Source organism: Acartia tonsa, chromosome 5, assembly GCF_053477335.1.
Source record: "Acartia tonsa isolate MP-2025a chromosome 5, ASM5347733v1, whole genome shotgun sequence".
NCBI classification, from domain to species: Eukaryota; Metazoa; Arthropoda; class Copepoda; order Calanoida; family Acartiidae; genus Acartia; species Acartia tonsa.
The window spans coordinates 17,908,607-17,927,524 of NC_137264.1; the positions used below are offsets into that span (position 1 = coordinate 17,908,607).

Genomic DNA, 18,918 nt, shown 5'->3' on the forward strand with positions numbered 1-18,918 from the left:
TTTTTGAATAATTATAGCAACACCATACATATGTTGGCTTTCATGACCAGAATAAAGTATTAGGTGGCCATCTTTTGTTGTAGTTTGTCCTTGTCCTGTCCATCTACATTCTGCAATCCCAAGTATTCCAATATTGTAACTTGTCATTTCTTTAACTACTTGGGCTGTTTTAGTTGACTCATACATTGTTCTAACATTCCAGGTTCCTATCTTACAGCTTTGCTTAGAACTTATTGGTCCTGTCATCAAGTTGATAGCTTCCTTTCGGATTTCACCATCATCTTTCATATTCTCAGTAAACTGAGCATCAGTTCCAACGGTTCTTGTTTCATGCACACCTCTGGCTGTGTGAAAGCCATTAGTGTTTGAGGTTCTGTGGGTGTTTTCGCTAACTATGGGGATTTTTACAGGTAGGATAGTTAGTCCTACGCAAACCTTCCATATCCCTGGAAGGATGGGTGACTGGTAAGGGGAGGGACGTCAATATCCCCCAGTACTTCAAGAAGTACCTCCTGCCCTAGTATTAAACAATAAGAACCCCTTAAATTTAGGTGGAAGTTAAAAATATACCTATGAGAAGGGCTGACGAAGTTCTAAGGGTGATTTTTCTAGTGATTAATTACAGAATGTTTACTACATTGTGATGTACTGGTAATTTAATTTTCAAGTAAATGATTTTTTTCTTAGAATTAATTTTCAGGGGTCGGAAGCCGCGTGTAAGCCTCAGTGAAATCTTCATTTTATCACTATAAAATTCAGCTGGATGTATAAAACTGCTCTTTAGCAGACAATTTTCTTTCTGATATTTTTTTTTCTGCTCACAATCAGGTTTAAAACTGAGGCTTATGCGCGGCTTCCGAACCCTGCTAATTTTGTTCTTAATTATATTACCATAATCCCTTTACAATTTTGGTCACATTTTCTGGGTAAATCTGGTTTTCATTGCTTTTCAGCGAAAACTCTTAAATTGAATTAATTGCCCATTGTCCCCTCCCTTACTCCCTGGTATAATTCACTTGTTAAGTTGGTTGTCATATTAACACGTAACGCTTCCGCTCGTTTTCTGGAAGGTGGCAGGATCCAATCTAGGCCAAATACGTTGGTATAACCAAACCGTTTAAAGTGGTTCCCACTTCAGCTATGTCAGGTGCGAGATATAAACAGTTGGAGTAGGGGTAATGCTATTTCCCAAAAATAGGCGCAACTCACTACCATGCACCGACAGGGGTTGTGCAATCAAAAGGTTTGCTGTCGTAAGGGTTTGTAACTATATAATCATAAGCAAGATTTGGTTTAGAGATATAACAAAATAAGATCTCGTTGTGTCTCTTTATTCTTCTAAGAGATTCTTTATTTCTTATTTGTAAGCGGACCAAAAACATGAAATATTTATTTCAAAATATGTAAAAATAAAGCACAAAGGTTAAAGTTCATTCGAATGACGGGGAACAGATATTCAAACATGATGTTTTATACTTTAAAATGTGCTAGAAATTTTAGTTTTTTATCTTGAATATGAGCAGAAAATATTAAGTATCCTCCAAAAGGTTTCATATGGACAGGACAGTTAGGTTATAGAGCAACTTTAATACTAAAAATTTTAAATGTAAAAAGCTTTGCTATTAAAGAATAATTTATTTTATTATTGTAAAAATTTTCGTTGTTAGTTGTTAATTTTGGGTGTTAAAGCTGCTTTGGCTCTTCTCGTTTGAACATCGACAGCTTCTTGTATTAATTCTACATCATCCAGTACTATGGATCTAAAAACAGCGATCACAATATAAATTAGTACCGAAGCACTAAAAATGTTTTAATAACAAAGTAAGTTAAGCGCAGGTGTTTAGTGGGGTAATAAATAGGGTTGGCAATTCGAATCCGGAATCCGTTTTTTAATAACGGATTCCGGATTCTTAATTGGTAGGCTAAAATTAGTGTCTTGAGTTTTTTCTTTCAACTGCCTCTTTTTGAAGGCAAAGATTATCATCATTACATATAAAATCTTTTAAATCTGGTTCGATTATCGAAAGCGAATTATTGAGAACACCAAGAATATTAATTTTTAGGACATATGTAGCACTTATTTTTTAAAAATCCTTTTAAAATACTGCTAGAATCCGGAATCCGCCAAAAATAAGAATCCGAATCCGGCCCAAAAATTTGACGGATTGCCATCACTAGTATTAAAGTATAACACTAGAAGGGGTTAAATAACTGAATCCTCATCGCAGTGTCCGTTTGCCGACTCTTAATTGGGTTATTAAAAACCAACCAATGGTGTCGTTAATATTAACACAGCCAAGTAGCAGAAAACAGTTTGTTAGCAGACAAAAAAGGTCATGAAAAAAGGGAGGGGGGAGTTTGAAAATCACGAAACCTTAACTTATACAAATGTCTTGTAGTATAACCGACACCAAAAGTAAGTTAAATGCTGTGTGCTCTTTTTGCTGAAAAGCAGCAGTCTACTATAAATAGCAGCTAGGAAATCATATTTCCTTCACAGCGTTACGGACGGACAGACAAGGTGAATCATAGAGTTGCTTAATACCCTCTCCCCCCCCAAAAAAAAAGATAAATACATCCCTCTTGGGGTTAACCCCCTTACACCCCCCTAATGCAGCCAAGGGTGCGTGCTGTCAAGTAAAAAGAGAAGTAAGAGGGGTGTATAAATTGCTCGTCTGTTTTACAGCCCCCTGTCATTAAAATTTTCAGATCCTCTGCACGCCACTGCTGGAAAGGATAAAAGTCCCCAAAGTGTTATAAACACTTAAAAATTACATTGTTCTTTTAGTGTTACAGACGGACAGACAAAGTCATTTATACTCTTAACTTGACAACTAGTAAAAAAACCTACCTACAAAAATTATCTGTAGAATTTGTAGAATATCTAATTTGACTTTGTGCCACTTTGTCGGAGTTAACAAATACAGCCACTGTAGATTTTATGGAACAATCATCCTAAATAAAAACAAGGATGACAACATCCATAATTAGCGAAGTACAAAATCTAATTATGAAATAGACAAAACGTACAAAGTGAGTTAGAGATTAGATTATCTGTTATCATAACAAAGAAAGGAAAGAGAGAGAAATGTAAAAACTTAAAATCACAAAACTATAAATAAAAAAAAAGGTTTATGTCTTTGAAAGTTTTGTTATATAAAAAGAAAAGTTGCTTAAAAGCAGTCATATATTCTTTATACCTAATTATAGTGTATGAAGGATATATTGGCTATAAGTTTCAGCCGTGTATCTTTTGTAGGAGCCGAGAAAATCTTAATCAGTTGTGAAAAATAAAAGCGGCTAAAAAGCAGTCCGACTTCTATATATGTTTAATACTTTATTATGCTCCATATCCAGGGGAATGCTGACAAGAAGTTTCAGCCTTTTATCTTTTATAGGAGCTGAGAAAATCACGTTTCATACAGACGTACATTTCGAATTATAGAGTAGCTTCGCTACTAAAAAAAAGGATGACAACATCCATTGAATGAGACTGACAAAAATAGATTGTAGTACTAACTTTTCTAGTTTATATTATAAAGATGTCTTGCTTGCAACATGGTTATAGGAAGCTTAAAATAACAGTGTTGAAACAATATGACCACATTTTTGATAAGAAAGTGTACCCAAATTTGGTACGAAAGACCCGTTGAAAACGGTTGAATTTCTTAGCATGAAATAAATAAAGTTTGAAACTCAATTTAAGTTAGACGGTTTGATAATATCTGGTTTACTGTATTGGGTATTAAATCTTTTTTTACAGACAGGGCAAATGGAAGTCAAGCTAAAAAGACATTTTATGGTTAAACTAGCGGCTTCCCCACTAGCTTCTAGGGGGGGGGGAGGTATTTTTCTTTTGTTTGGGGAGGGGAGTGTCCCAACCCCTAAGAAAGTAGCTAAAAAACCATCACAGGGCCAGTTGGTATATTCCCTAAAGAGTAGAGCCCGGTCGGTTCAGTGGTTGCTGAGGTCTTAAGCTTCTGACAGACAGACATCTTTCTACTTCGTATTATAGATAACCTTACCATTATTTGTTTGTTATATTCTTTCAGGATATTAATTTCTTTCTCCATTCTTTCCTTTCCAAAATTATTTATCTGCGCGTCAAATTTTTGTTTAAAATAGTTATACAGCTCTATATCTGCAGCTAAATAGGTCTCTAAAATCATTTTTATATTATAACTATAAAATTGTTTTTTGTGATAGATAGGTTAATGGAAGGTAAATTTAACTTAGCCCCTATAATCAAGTAGCATTAAGACTAGGACAAAAAGGTATAGCAATTTAATATGCGAAGAATCTCTATAGTAAAGTCCTAAAAAGTAGGTATGTCCTCATATAGTATCCTATATAATATTTAACCAGTTATCTAGTAAATTTACATACAATTTTGTTAGACTTCTACATATATTAATGTTCTGATACTCAACAAGTGTCAATGTTCGTTTGTCCTACCATATCAGGCTTTCCTTTCATGGATGCTTGGAAAAGGGAATTTGATTCTGACAAACAATTCTAAGCCAAAATTTCCCCACAAGCCCCTTTCCTTATTTCTCCCTCCTTCTTATCCACTTCCCTTTAATTACATCAACAAAAACAAGTTATACGCCAACAAAATATTAATTTTTGGCAATTTCAAATGGAATTAATAGGCTGAATAGCAGCTCCTGCATGGATGTTGTCATCCTTCATGTTAACTAGACAACTAACCGATTTTGCCGATTTTCCTTACATAGAAGTAACTTATGATGTCTTTCTGTCTGTAGCTTAAGATCTAGCTAACTGCTGGTCCGATATAGTTCTCATTTACAGTTAAGCTTCTTATAGGTCCAGGAAAGGTTTATAACTATTTTTGGAGAAAATACCCACACCCTTCCCAATAAAATCGCTCCTAAAAAATAAAAATAACAATTTATAAAACTTAAAAAAAACTTAAAGTTGAATGTCGACTTAATCCTTGTAAAGTACCCCTCTGTTCAGGGAGTACACTGTGAAGATAAGACTGCAAAACCAACACGCACCAAATTTCCTGTGAAAGAAAAGCAACAATCATATCAATCAATTTATGTGCTTACATTGTTTTCTTTTCAGAAAGCACATAAATAAAATGACTGTTGCTTTCCTATAACAGTGGCTCACCTACTTTTGCAAAGAGGTGAGATTTATATTGTAAACAAGTATCTGGGTGTAAACAACTTTAACTTCCCAAGTACTTTGATAGGGCATTCTTCCTATTATAAATCTAACTGTCTTTAAGGGAACCTTATTCCCTTTAATAATCTTCACTATTAACTGTCTATTATGTATTATTTATATTGTATAATTAATTATCCTATTTTTTAGGAACTTTTCAACCTTATTCCTTATGATGTTAACCATACAATTCATTTTTCATACTAAAGAACTAAAGATGTGAAATATGATATGGTACATTGATGTTGAAAGACAATCGATTAGAGGTTTGTTCAATTAAAAAGCTGAGACTCAGGTATGTGTTATCTAGAGAGCAACCTACTCTATAAGCATCATCTGTCTGCTTAGAACAATCCTTCCCCCCTCTTTCCTCAAGTAAATTGATGTTAAATTATTTTTTTGGCTTTTCTTAGCCTCTGCTAGCCGTTTTAGCCGGTCCTGGCTGTGAGGCAGCTGGTACCAGAATTTTGTAATAGTTATTTATCATATTTTCGTAATATTGTGAATGCTAGAAAGGATATTAAAATTATTTCAACAATTTTGGTCATGTGATCAAAATTTGAATTTTCCTTCTACTATTGCCCCCTCTGGGGGCGAAGTAGGTGGAAATTTAAATTTTTGTCACTTGACCTTAATATTGGTGAAATAATTTTGAATGACCTTTCTTGTATAAGCAATATTAATAAAATATGATACTTGGTTTTGTCTCATTCTCTATCTTTTTCTTAAATTCAAAAAAGTCTATCAAAAAATTTACATCATCTAAGGGTGAACAATAAATATCTCTGCCTATTTTTCTCTATATTTCTTCCCCCTCCCCCACTTTTCTGTCTATTTCCTTCTCTCTCTCCTCCTCTTTTGTACGTTCATTTATACAACAGAGATAACCTAGAGACAGCACAAGGGAATTTTGTTTACATTATGTATCAGCTATAAATAATTTAATTTCTTATAATAAAGTTATCTTTCTAAAAATTATATCATTGCAAAATTTAGTTGCAAATAATGTTGCCTATAGGGCTGTATTTCATATACAACAAAAAGTGAACAAAGGTTTCTTTTAAGAAAAAAATGGGGTCAGATTGACCATCTATGTCTAATGTTTATACCCACATCAAATATTAAATTATAACAATGTACAGTAGAGTGGATCAATTTTGGACATTGAATTTGTAATCAACATCTACAGTTTTAACGTCATATAAGAAACCTAAATATAAAAAATTGATTTTGTCCTTGAGGGGAAATGGGGGGAAGGTGTTTCCATGCATTAAAAATTTTAGAAGTTTATTCTGGAGGTGCAACTTTTTTTTCTTTCAAAGTATTGCTTTATGCATCTTTTTGAATTTGTCTTGTTGATTAATATAAGAATATCAAATTGGTTTTAAAAAATATTCATCCAAGCATGAAAAATCTTAAATTAAATGTAAAATCTCTTGGTTTTTAAATTTATTTATGGATTTTTCTTGCTAGGATCAATAGTTTTAAAAACAGATTTTTTATTCTTATTCTACTCTTCAAGACAAAATTGGGAAGGTGCATAAAGCTATACTTTGAAAGAAAAATAATTGCCCCCCCCCCAAAAAAAAAAAAAATTCTCCCCACAAGTGTCTTTCTAAAAGTTTACATGCATCAGCGAGCCTCCCCATTATTCAAAATATTTTCTTTTCATTTTTTGGTCTCTTATATGATGTTCAGACAGAAAGTGTATGTAGTACATTTAAAATTAGAAAATCATTGAAAATCAAGCCACTCTAATGTACAGCATTTATTTCTTCAATTCCACAGTACAAAATTATTCCTGTATTTAAATTTAACATATCATATAGGAAAAAATATTCTTGTATTTAAAATTAAAAATCATGTTGGAATTTTTTTTACAATTTTTTAATTTTTTAATAATGTACAGCAAATTATTTCCTTTTTATCTCATGTTTTGAAATTTATAAGATAGTTAGAATAAATTACAGAAATAATGAAAGATTTAAAGAAGAGAGCGTCAGGGGGGGGGTCGAGGGGGGTCTCCCCCCTCAGAAAAAGCTTGGGCTTAAATCTTCAACAAATAAAGAAAACAAAATTATTTTAAAAATTTCTTTTTTATGTTAAATATTATTATTTTTGTGACACTTGATTTTGAATGACAAAAAATGTTGAAATAAATATTACCCACTGTATGAAATGTTAAATTAGAAATCAATAATGATTTTGGAAAATTTATTCTCATTTTATACTCTGAAAAAAGGAATTGACAAAAAATAATAATTTTTATTCCAAACTTTTAAAACAGCATGCCTATTTCTTATTGGTTGACACTCGAATTAAAATAAAATAATGAATATTATTTCAAGACCAGAAATAAATTTGAAATAAATAATTTTCTTTCCCCTATATTTTTTATTCCAAAATGCCAAGAATTAATTTTGAAATAAAATAATTTTCTTTCCAATATTTTTATTCCTTTTTCTTATTGGATGTCATTTTGTGTCCAATGAGAGAGTAGTGTTTAAATATTTTAAAGCTTATTACAGCATTTATTTTGAATATGATAATAGCAACATTCTCACATTAAATGTGATAAAAAGTTTATTGGTATCATTATTGATGATATTGATCTGAAAATAACCCCAAAACGGCTCAGATTAATTACTCAATGTTTCATAACGAAATTCTGATTCTAAGTGCCATTTGCGCACTGATTACGAGATAGTGGCATTACCCGTCCCTTTCCTTATTCTTTTTTTTAAAGAAAATGCTCTAAAAATATAATATATATTCCTAAAAATGTTCTTATTTCTTGAGATATTTTTGGTTTGCTCTTGGGATTCATTTTATTCAGCTCTAAGCTCACTACATCTCTGAAAAGTTAATACAAGTAAATATATTTGCAGCTCATAGAATTAAATTTTAACAAGGATGAAAACATCCATAAAAACGAAGATCTGAAACGATGGGACAAAGGAACACTAACACTTTTAGAGTGTCAATGTATAAGTCAAAACAAAATTGTAAGTAAATTTGTTGCAAAACTGCATAAAAAAGGATACTGTTTAAGTATATATTTACATTTTTAGGAACGATTATTGAGTTCCTAAACTTCCTATTTCGTAATTGTTATAGGAATCATCATGCAAAGTGTGAAATCGATACCTTAATTATGGAAAAGCTTCGCTTAGTGAGGATGGGTGATGGTTTTCGTTTGTTTTATTCTTTTAGGTCAGAATAGTTTAGGTTATATTGGGAACTGGGTAGCCCTGCAAGATTTGGGAACAATTGATAAATCCTTTAGGTTTAGAGCCCATAGCAGGGAATGGGCATCAAGAAAAAACTTCTATCCCTTTCTATTTATTTTGAAATTAAGAAAGGGAGTTTTGTATTCGCTTGTTGGCGACAGCTATGACGGATAAACCAATGTTTTGTTATACTTGTAAAGTAGCATCGCTCCTGAAATAAAGGATGATAACCTTGTTTCCCAACAAAGTTTATCTTTCAATAGAACCATTGACTCAGCAAACCTAAATAAAATTCCATGAGAATCCTTTCGAAACAAAAAAATGTCTTACCGATGAACCGATATGGTTTTCCTTTACAGGGTAGCCTATTAGGTCCTGGGAAGGTTTATAACTATTTTTGGAGACAGTACCAACCAGCTCATACCAATAACGAAATTAATTCGGAAAAAAATCACGAAACCTATACGTGTTTTTCAGCTGTCGTTGGGGGGCAACACATCGTAAAATTGACGACCTCTCCATTTGCCCCCCAAATATTATTTTAGATTTAATTCCCTTGTTGGTTATACCTTATTCCTGAGTACCACCACCCTCACAATTTAAACTGCCCCTTGAAAAAAATGATCACCGATAAGATTTCATTTTACTTTTTCTTTTTAAAACTTAAATTGAATTTGAAGGGTTCGAATCCCCTCCGTCATCCCAAGTGCCCCTAGAGGTACTTTGGTTACCAGAATAACTATATACAGTTCAATGTCCCCTCTCTTGTATGCGTAGGTGTTATTGTAGCTGCCACACCCGAATTAAAGGTTAGCTGCGCTCTCTCCTAATGTTCGATTCCTTGTTGAAAATGTGTAATATCTGATAATTATGGTTATTGAGTTGTTGTATTAATTATAGCCTAGGATTTCTTCCAAAAATTCAAAATGAAAGGAATCTGACAATAATCCTGCTTAACCCATCATAACTTATAAATACAAAGTGTATTAGACAAACAAACCAACAATTGTACTCTGTAGAGTAGCATCTCTAAATTATAATATTTACCTTTCCCTTATAAGAACCAAATCAAAATCTTGATCAATTTGTCTAATTTTATCGTTGACTTTGTTTGTATTATTAAAATATTTTTCTTGTAAGCCAAGATCTAACAGCTGGGTGTTTTGAAGGATTCCTGTCTAAAAAAACAAAACAAGGATGACATCTATGAGTAAAACACTAAAGTAACAGCATAACAGACGGACAAAGTGAGTTTTGATTAGATGTTCATTGGTCAGTACAATCAAATGTAAAATCAGTAATCTGTCTTTAATATAAGCAGAGAAAATAGAATTTCCCATTTGAAATTATTATCCCCTGGAGCAAAAATACATACTAACAGACCAAATAAGTTAGAGTTTTGTTTTAAAATTGTCTTAAGGGAATAAATTTATGGAGCGACTTTTCTTGGGAGGATGATGCTACACTCTTCCAAAATAGTTATAAACCTTCCCAGGACCAATGAGAAGCTTCCCTGTTAAGGAGAACTAAATCGTTCGAACGGTTAGCGAGATCCTTCAGTACAGTCAGAAAGACACACACACACAAATAGACATTCAGTTACTTTTATTTAAGAATATAACTTTTAAATTCGGTAGGTAGAACTGAATAGGTATAAAGTAATTTTGTTAATAGAATTTAAAAATTGGGTATTTATCATTCCCTTTTTATGTCTACATGAATATTTTCTGGTTGTAAAGTAATCATGCTTTTTCACCTGATTGGGTTTCTTTGTTTGGAGATATTTTATGATAACTTCAAGTGGAGCTTGATTATTGCCCCTTGTTTTCTAGTGGAATATTCCAATATCATATATTTTTTTTCCTATCGTTATGCAAGTGTATCCCATTATCCCCCCTTCCACCATGATTACTTCTTTTGAAGTTATATGATAGAGCAGTTAGAGTTATAGTTAAAGCAGGGGGAATGCCTTAGCCCAAAACAGGCGCATCTCATTGCTATGCACAGTTAAGACTTCTAAGACACAGGTCGTGCAATTAAAGGGTTGGTTGTCTATAGGGTGAAAGGACGCTTTACACAGCAATAAAGAATAGGCGTATGTTTCAAGGTGCATCAAGAGGTCTAGAACCTGAAGTGACTCCAAGTCCCTAGAGGTCATCATCAATACATTATCTTCCAATTACCTTAGGACAACTTTGTTCATTTATAATTTTAATTCTTTTTAATTTCAAAATATTGGAATATTTCCCTTGTATTCATAGAATGATATAAATAAATCAATAGGATGTCTAAGCATAGTAAAATAAAATACTCCATCACCCAGAGTCGCCGAGATTTCATCCTAAAAAAATTCCATCCCTGTCATATTGCCTGGAACTTACATAATAAAAAAATATATACTTTTTCCAGCAAAGTGCTTTGCGAGAACTAACCCCACCATCCCATCCCTCCCCCCCCCCTCCCTTCTCTTATTTTGGAAATAAGATGGAAGGTTTCCTATATTAGGTCAGGTTATATTGGGATGAAAAATAAACACTCAATTGGAATCAGGATAACCCGCTGGAATATGCCACTGCAGGTGTAGAACCGGCATATTTTCCAATTTTAACCATTTTTCATTATTCTTATGGGTATTTGCTTATGATATAATGATAATTTAAGATTTATGATTTTAAAAATAAAAAAACACTTTTCTTCTAAATGGATCTCATTTAGTTACCCATGTATCTGTACTTAAGAGGGATATAAATAATTATAGCCAATTTTTTGACTTTCTGTCTGCACTCATTTGTAGTTGGCCTATTAAAATGTTGGGTCATGGAAAGAAAACAAAGTTGCGGGTTTCATCGCATTTTCACAGTAGCTTTTGAAAGGTTATTTTAGGTTAGGTAAGTGTTAATGATTGCCTTGCAGGGTTAGAAAATAGGCCCTGCAGGGGCTAGAAATAGAAGAAAAGCTACTGTGAAAATGCAACAAAACCCAAAACTTCGGTCCTATGACAAATGCAGAAGTCCCAAACGTCGGAGTGGACAAACGCAGGAGTGAAAACTAAACTTAACATAACCTATTTTTGACCATTTTATAGGTTTTTTAAATGCCTAACCCCTGCAGGGGGCAAATTTGTACATTCATATCTTAACATAATCTAATCTGTATAGAAATACTTATTTAAATTTATATTTTAACACTCCTGCGTTTGTCTACTCCAACCTTTGGGACTCCTGCGTTTGTCCTGGAACCAAAACTTCATTTTCTTTCCATGATCCACAATGTTCTATGTAAGCAAATGTAATAACAATACTACTTATCTCTCTTTCTAACTATCTATCTAAACCAAATATCATCTACCTACCTGATCCCAGATGGCATGAAGACAGAAGATATGATACTCCATGCCTGCCTGTTCCCAAGGTGTGTCTGCTATAAAATTTCTAAGAAAAGTTTATTTTAAGATACATAGTACAGAGTTGGATTTTTAAGACAAAAAGATCATAAATTGATTTTAAGGCAATAAAGTGGTTGTTGGGTGACTTCTGTCATATTGTCATGAGAAAAGGACAAATTGTCAGAAGTTTGACAGTCCAGATGTTTGTATAAAGCAAATTATCTCAGTAAAGGATGTGTTCCTATTAGATTAGGCATTCCATTACAGAAAAAAAACTTTCACCCAACCTCAACTCTAAATCAAAAGAACAGTTTTCTGAAGATGAACACATTACAGGGGCGTCCAAGCTTTTTATTTTGGGGGGGGTAAAATTTTTTTAAGGGGGGGGTAATTCGGTTTTGGGGGGGGTAAAATGGCGCGCGAAGCGCGCCGCAAATTTTTTTTACCCCCCCCCAAATTTTTACCCCGGGGGTAAAATTTGCTTGAGGGGGGTAATTACCCCCCCTGAAATCTGTTGGCAGGGGTAAAATTTGTTTACCCCCCCCAAATTTTACCCCCGAGGTAAAATTTTTGGGGGGGGTAATTTAAATTTTATCAAAAATTTAGTATTAAAAATGCGCGCGAAGCGCGCATAAATTTTTTTTGTTAGAGATTTTCTATTTTGGGGGGGGTATTTACCCCCCCAAATTGTTTGGGGGGGTAAATACCCCCTCATAAATGGTTGGGGGTGCCTACGGCACCCCCAGGGTAGGGGTAAATTTTAAATGGGGCGGGTACGGCACCCGGCACCCCCAAATTCGTTTGGGGGGGGTAATCGCCCCATTACCCCCCCCCCTTGGACGCCTATGACACATTACCTGTTAAATTTCTGGTATTCATCCGGGAAGTAACCATCATTTTCAGCGGCATCCAGAGGGAGGACGACATTTAATTTGTTAGCTAGAGCAAATCTTAGCATGATATTCTGGTTTGTTGTGCTGGCGGCCTTAACATAATAAGATACTAGTATCAAATTATTTTTCTTAGAAATTAGAATTTCCCTATAGGTAAATTGATTATACAAAATAACAATTACTTTTTAATTTCCAAGAAATTTATTAGAAAATTTTTAACATGTGAGCCAAAATATGCCTAAAGAATTGTTGAGCTCACTATTTAATAACAAAAATTTCTTCCTAATTGGCTACAAATGGTATAATTCATACTTGCAGTAAGGAGGGACATGATGCTCATAAACAAAATTTTATGTAAATAAGAACTAAAAGTTTTCAGACAAGAAATTATCAGCTCAATTTTAGTAGTTTAGACCAATAATTAATATTTTGCAGTGTGTGTTTTTTTAATAGAATAAAAATATTTTTTTTACCAACCTACTCCTGACATTAGCTTATTTTCTGATATAAAACTCCTCAAGCCAATAAAGAAAATAAAGCATTTATGATTAATTTATGTCAAGGGTAAGTGGGTTAGATAAGGCATTACATTTGTTCTAACAAAAAGTACACCCTGTAATAATGCACATTGATCCCACTGTTCATCCAAGTAAAACTCATAACTTTGGGATTCTCATTAGGGTTATAATGTAACATTGAGTCCTGTCCCACCAAAGCAACCTGGATGGAATAATGCTATATTTAACCAGGGGTAAATCTTTACAACACAATATTTTATAGTTTAATAGGTACGATGCATGTTTTGAGCGCGTCAAAATCTCCAAAAGTAGAGAAGGTGTGATAGATTAATTTAACTGCCAATTTTTACAAACATAATTATCCCTAAAGATTTGAGTAGAAAGGGTTCTACAGTATACGTTACGAAAAATGAAAACTGTAGAAAGAAAATATTCAAAATGAAAAAATTCCGACCCTAATGTATTTTAATTGAATTTTGGTTAAGCCGAAAAATCATAGATTTTGAGGTCTTGATACATACTTTTTGGGCTTAAATGACTTGTATGAGAGCTAGGAAGTCGGGTAAGGGGTCTATAGAAGCAGAATTTTATGCTGAAGATAAAACTTGACACGACCCCTATGCTTATTTCAATTTTACTATGTGATTTTTCGACTTTAGTAAAATTTACTTTAAAAAATAAGGGTATGAATTTTTTCATTTTCAATTTCTTCTTTTATAGCCTGCTGAATGTCTGAAAATGTTCTTTGAACTAATTTACTGCAAAAAACACCATTATACATGTATATAAAGATCACACATACAAAAAATAGGGTTACAACTTCACTACAGGGGGGGCTAGATCATTTTAAAGACCGGTCATTTTTCGTAACGTATACTGTATATATACTGTTACTTTGTTTAGCCCAATTATGATTCAACGTTTACTACTAAAATGTTCAAAATAATTATCCTCTCATTAAGCTAGGACAATAATGCTATTAAATAGCGTAGCTTTCACAATAAAGTTTAGGGTTTGTACATATTTTATACAAATATACAGTATGACTTATAAATAAGTATTCTTTAGTATCTGCAGCCCATATTTCTCAATGAATTATGAAAAGATGCATATGTCCTTGTTCTATATACATTTCCACATCAGAGAATATAATCAATAATTAGTTTTTTACATAAAATAACAGCAGACATTTTTAAAGCCAAAGTTTGGAAAAATTGCTCAAGAAACTGGACATTGCTAAATGTTTCTTAGTTTTTTATATTAGTAAAATACATTTTGTCAACCAATTAAAAACAAATCTGAAAGAAAAGCAAGTTTACAAAAGATATCTTTTTCTCGTATTCATTCGAAACCGGTGGATAGGAACCGGTTCTCATGAATACGAAAAAACTATGTCTAGCATCGTATTACATCCAGCTTTCTACGAATATAAAAATGTACAATCACAACCCGCGACCGTGGCTCAACACGTAGCGCATCCGCTCGTCGTCGGGAAGGTGATAGGTTCGAATCTCGGTCCGACACCGCGTCATAACTACAGACGTTAAAAATGGTTCCTACTGCTGCTATGTCAGGTGCGCGACATAAAAAGTAAGAGTAGGGGGAATGCCTTGGCCCAAAACAGGCGCAACTCACTACCATGCACAGTTAGAACTTCTCAGACAAAGGTCGTGCAATCAAAGGGTTGGTTGTCTGATGGGCATATGGACGCTTTTCACCGCAATCATAGGGCTTAGGGCTGACAACCCTATCCCATATCCATAAAAAAAGCCACATTGTTACAGAAACACTGACAAATTGTCAGCGGCCTATGCTCCCCCTGTGGAGTGAAAAGGGCTTGTTACTGTTTTTTTACAATCATAAGATTAAAACTAGTTTTTTTTTAGCCGGTGCTTTCGGCACCTCGGGGCTAAAAAACTAGTTTTAATCTTATAATTGTACATTCTATATCCGCGGAAATCCGTTTATAATACGATGAAAGAAATAACTATTATTGCATTAAGAAATGTTAGTTTTAAATATAAAAAATTACTTTTGAAAATTTTGTTGAATGCATTTTTTCTTATAAATATTTACCTACAAACCTTATAATATCCCCTACTTCTTAATATGACCTTGAATGAACCCCTCCCCAATTTATGCTTATGACCGATAGAATTAGCGCAACCTTGACCCAATAAATTCACGCCCACTAATACAAATTATCTAAAGACACACATTAAAATTATTAAAATTGTTAAATTTTAAATAAAAGTTTGTTGCCATAACTTTTTTGTTTTTTAACTTATTTTAATAAAATAAAAAGTGTTTGATTTCTGTTTCTGTAAACTTTTAATCTGATACTATGTTTTATAGGATTTCTTTGTGTAAGGTTGTTTTTGCAGTATACACTATTCTAAAAATGCCTTTTAGAACAAGTGAAAAAAGTGCTTTCGGCATGAAATAAATTTCCTGAAAACATCTTTATATAAGTTTTGAAAAAAAAGTTTTGAAATTGTGAAGAAAACGCGTCATTTCACTTAAAAAAAAAAACATTTTTCTTGAAAAGTTACTTTTCCTTAGCCACTTTTTCAAAACTTTAGCTCTAAAAATCTCAGCTGTTGATGTAAAAAAAAATATTTTTATATCTACTTATGTGGAAATCTATGGAGAACAAGGACATATACATTTTTTACTAATTCATTAAGAAATATATAGGCTGCAGATGCTAAAAAATACTTTGTCGTGGGTCAATCTGTACATATATATTAATTAAGCTTTTTATGATGAGAATTCTAGTTGTAACCAAGATCTGAATTAATTCCAAATATTTATTCGTGAATTTGGGAGGGGGGGGGGGGGGGGTCAACGTTTCGTAGTATAGTCGACCTTTTTATCAAATATTCTTGCTATACCTTATTCTTGGCAGAATTATAAAAAGATATATTAAAGACGGACTTTAAGACATATACTTGTTATATTATAGCTACGCTGCTTAAAAAAAGGCAAACCTTGTGAACTTTCGCGTATCCAATTTTCAGTTTTTTACTACATTGATTTTGGGGGTATTGTTGTTGTACTGTTTTTTCATGCTTCATAGAAAATGCATTTCTCTCTATCATACTTAAAAATATTTAGATAGTAAAACAAGGATGACAACATACATAAGTAGCAAAGCAAATTATAGAGATAAGCTGTTGAGCTGATATAAAAAAGCGAATCTTCACAAAAAGTTTGGCTGTCTAGCTTATATGTTAGCTGAGATAACAGCATTTCCGCTATACCGTTGTGGACGGACTGAAATGGACAAACAGACAAAGTGAATTATAGAGTAGCATCAGTACAATAAAAATAAATAAAACTTGACATATATTATAGTTATATAATTATATCGCATCGTATTACAGACAGCTTTCCTCGCACAGTGAAATGAAAAATTAAAAGATGTATTCCAGTTTAATTTAGCTGGCATTGATTTTATCATTTTTTGTAGAAAGTTGTCTATAATATGATACGATACATGATTTTTCAGTATGGGTGAAAACCAGTTCTAATCCAGCGGATATTGATCGGCAGGAATCTAAATAAATCTAAAATAATATTTAGGGGCAAATGGAGAGGTCGTCAATTTTACGATTTGTTGCCCCCCAACGACAGCTGAAAAACACGTGTAGGTTTCGTGATTTTATCCCGAATTAATTTCATTGTTAGTACAAGCTGATTGATTGGTTTCGAAGCCACACAGGAATAATCTTTACCGAAACTAAAGCAGTAACCTAACCTAACATAACCCAAAGTAATAAACAAACAAAACAAAACCCACCCTATCCTCCTTATTTTCAATTTATTCAAAAATTAAGGAGACGGGGGGGGGGGGTGATTATCAGTGTTCAGCAAGGTACTGTGTGTGAAAGCGCCACAATTACAGTTTAAACTTCCAATGTTGCTTTAAAACCGATTAATATCCGCTGAATTAGAACCGGTTTTTAGTCAAACTGCGAAATCATGTATAGCATCATATTGCAGGCAATTTTTAACGAATATCAAAATAAAAATCATAAAATTAATACCAGTTTTGTTAGTTGGGGCCTCAGGCCCCAGGGGTTATAACAAAACTGGATTTCATCATATAAGTTTTCATTTTGATATCCGCGGATAAATAACTAATATTACTTAGGATTTATATATTATAGTTTTTCTAATAAATATAATTGTTATAAAGATATCACAGTAAATTTATAAATAAAATTACCTTATAGAGAAAAGTAAAGTAAATATCAATATTAATCTCACAAATTCTTTACTAATACTTCGCATTTTATATGCTTTAAACATATCTAACGTTTTAACTATGCTAGCACCATTGAGAGAAATTTACTTTTTAAACAGCGGTTACGAGTATAAAAGTGAAATGGCTAAACCTTGGTTTCCTTAACTATAAGTGTCAGTTGTGTAACATCACAATATTAGTGCAAAGATATTATATGGAAAATGACCTAGTTTTTGCTTTTTGCGCAAGCTGAAAAAAAGTTATAGCGTCCAAGCTTTTTTATTTTGGGGGGGGGAAATTTTTTTTAAGAGGGGGTAATTTGATTTTTTGGGGGGTAAAATGGCGCAAATTTTTAAAAACCCCCCAAAATTTTTACTCCGGGAGTAAAATTTGCTTGGTTGGTACGTACCTATACCTGGAAAATACCTCTTGGGGGCGAGGTGTTGCCTTAGGCTTGAGTCCTTCAGCTTCACCTTGGTCCATTCATCGCTTGTGTGAAACTGCAACGAAACGCGTCCATGAAATATCCTAAATAGTCATATTATAGTATTGATATCCCTGCAATTAAGTTCAACATTGAGATTTAAGGTTTAAGATAATTGATTCTCTATCCGGTGACTAGATATTATTAAAGTTTTAAGATACTTGTCCCTCTATCCGGTGGCTAGATATCCCTGCAATTTAAGTTCTTTATTAAGATTTAAGATATTTGATTCTCTGTCCGGTGGTTAGATATCTCTGCAATTTAGTTTGTTGTTAAAGTTTTAGATACTTGTTTATCTCTCCGGTGGCTAGATATCCCTGCAAATTAAGATTTTAAATTTTAGATATTAATTCCTCTCTCCGAGTACTAGATATCCCTGCAAATAAGTTTCATTAAGATTTTAGGGTTAGGATTTTGGTTCTTCTATCCGGTAACTAGATATCCCTGCAATTTAGTTTATTATTGAAGTTTTAAGATATTTGTTTCTCTGTTCGGTGACTAGATATCCCTGCAATTAAGTTCATTATATTTCTTAAACTGTAACTATCACTATTTCTCTGCTCCTGAAAATGGTTAATATTAATTCTGGTTTTGACTGGTTTTCTATATGTGTTCGTCCGTGGTTGTGTGTTGTCTGTCTGTGTCTCGCCTGAATTGTGCTGCAAGAACAGGTTAGTGGAAAACTTTCTAGCTAAGAAGACAGAGTTAAGATGTCTTGTTATGAGAATGAAGAGTTATGGTTGGTACGTAAATACCCCCCTCCTAAATGGTTGGGGGTGCCTACTAGGGATGGGAATCCGTCGAATTTTTGGGCCGGATTCGGATTCCGGATTCTGAAGGAATCCGTCAAAAAAAGTGACGGATTCTTGCGGATTCCGGATTCTTATTTTTGGCGGATTCCGGATTCGGATTCCGGATTCTAGCAGTATTTTAAAAGGCCGTCCGTCACAGAGGGATAGCTTTTTT

At 33.3% G+C, this 18,918-nt stretch overlaps 1 protein-coding gene across 1 annotated transcript; it reads right to left on the reverse strand.

The window, feature by feature from the left end:
- Positions 1 to 1,324: 1,324 nt before the first annotated feature.
- LOC145320267 (galactosylceramide sulfotransferase-like) lies at positions 1,325 to 17,989 on the reverse strand. Its single transcript, XM_080162694.1, has 12 exons — positions 17,884 to 17,989; positions 16,210 to 16,321; positions 12,666 to 12,793; positions 11,776 to 11,854; positions 10,672 to 10,764; positions 10,180 to 10,251; positions 9,471 to 9,601; positions 8,655 to 8,705; positions 7,969 to 8,048; positions 4,026 to 4,159; positions 2,852 to 2,955; positions 1,325 to 1,760 (listed from the first exon to the last, which is right to left on the reverse strand). Exons 1-12 carry the CDS (start codon positions 17,949 to 17,951, stop codon positions 1,664 to 1,666), a joined length of 1,149 nt encoding a protein of 382 aa, XP_080018820.1. The 5' UTR covers positions 17,952 to 17,989; the 3' UTR covers positions 1,325 to 1,663.
- Between the last annotated feature and the right edge of the window lie 929 nt (positions 17,990 to 18,918).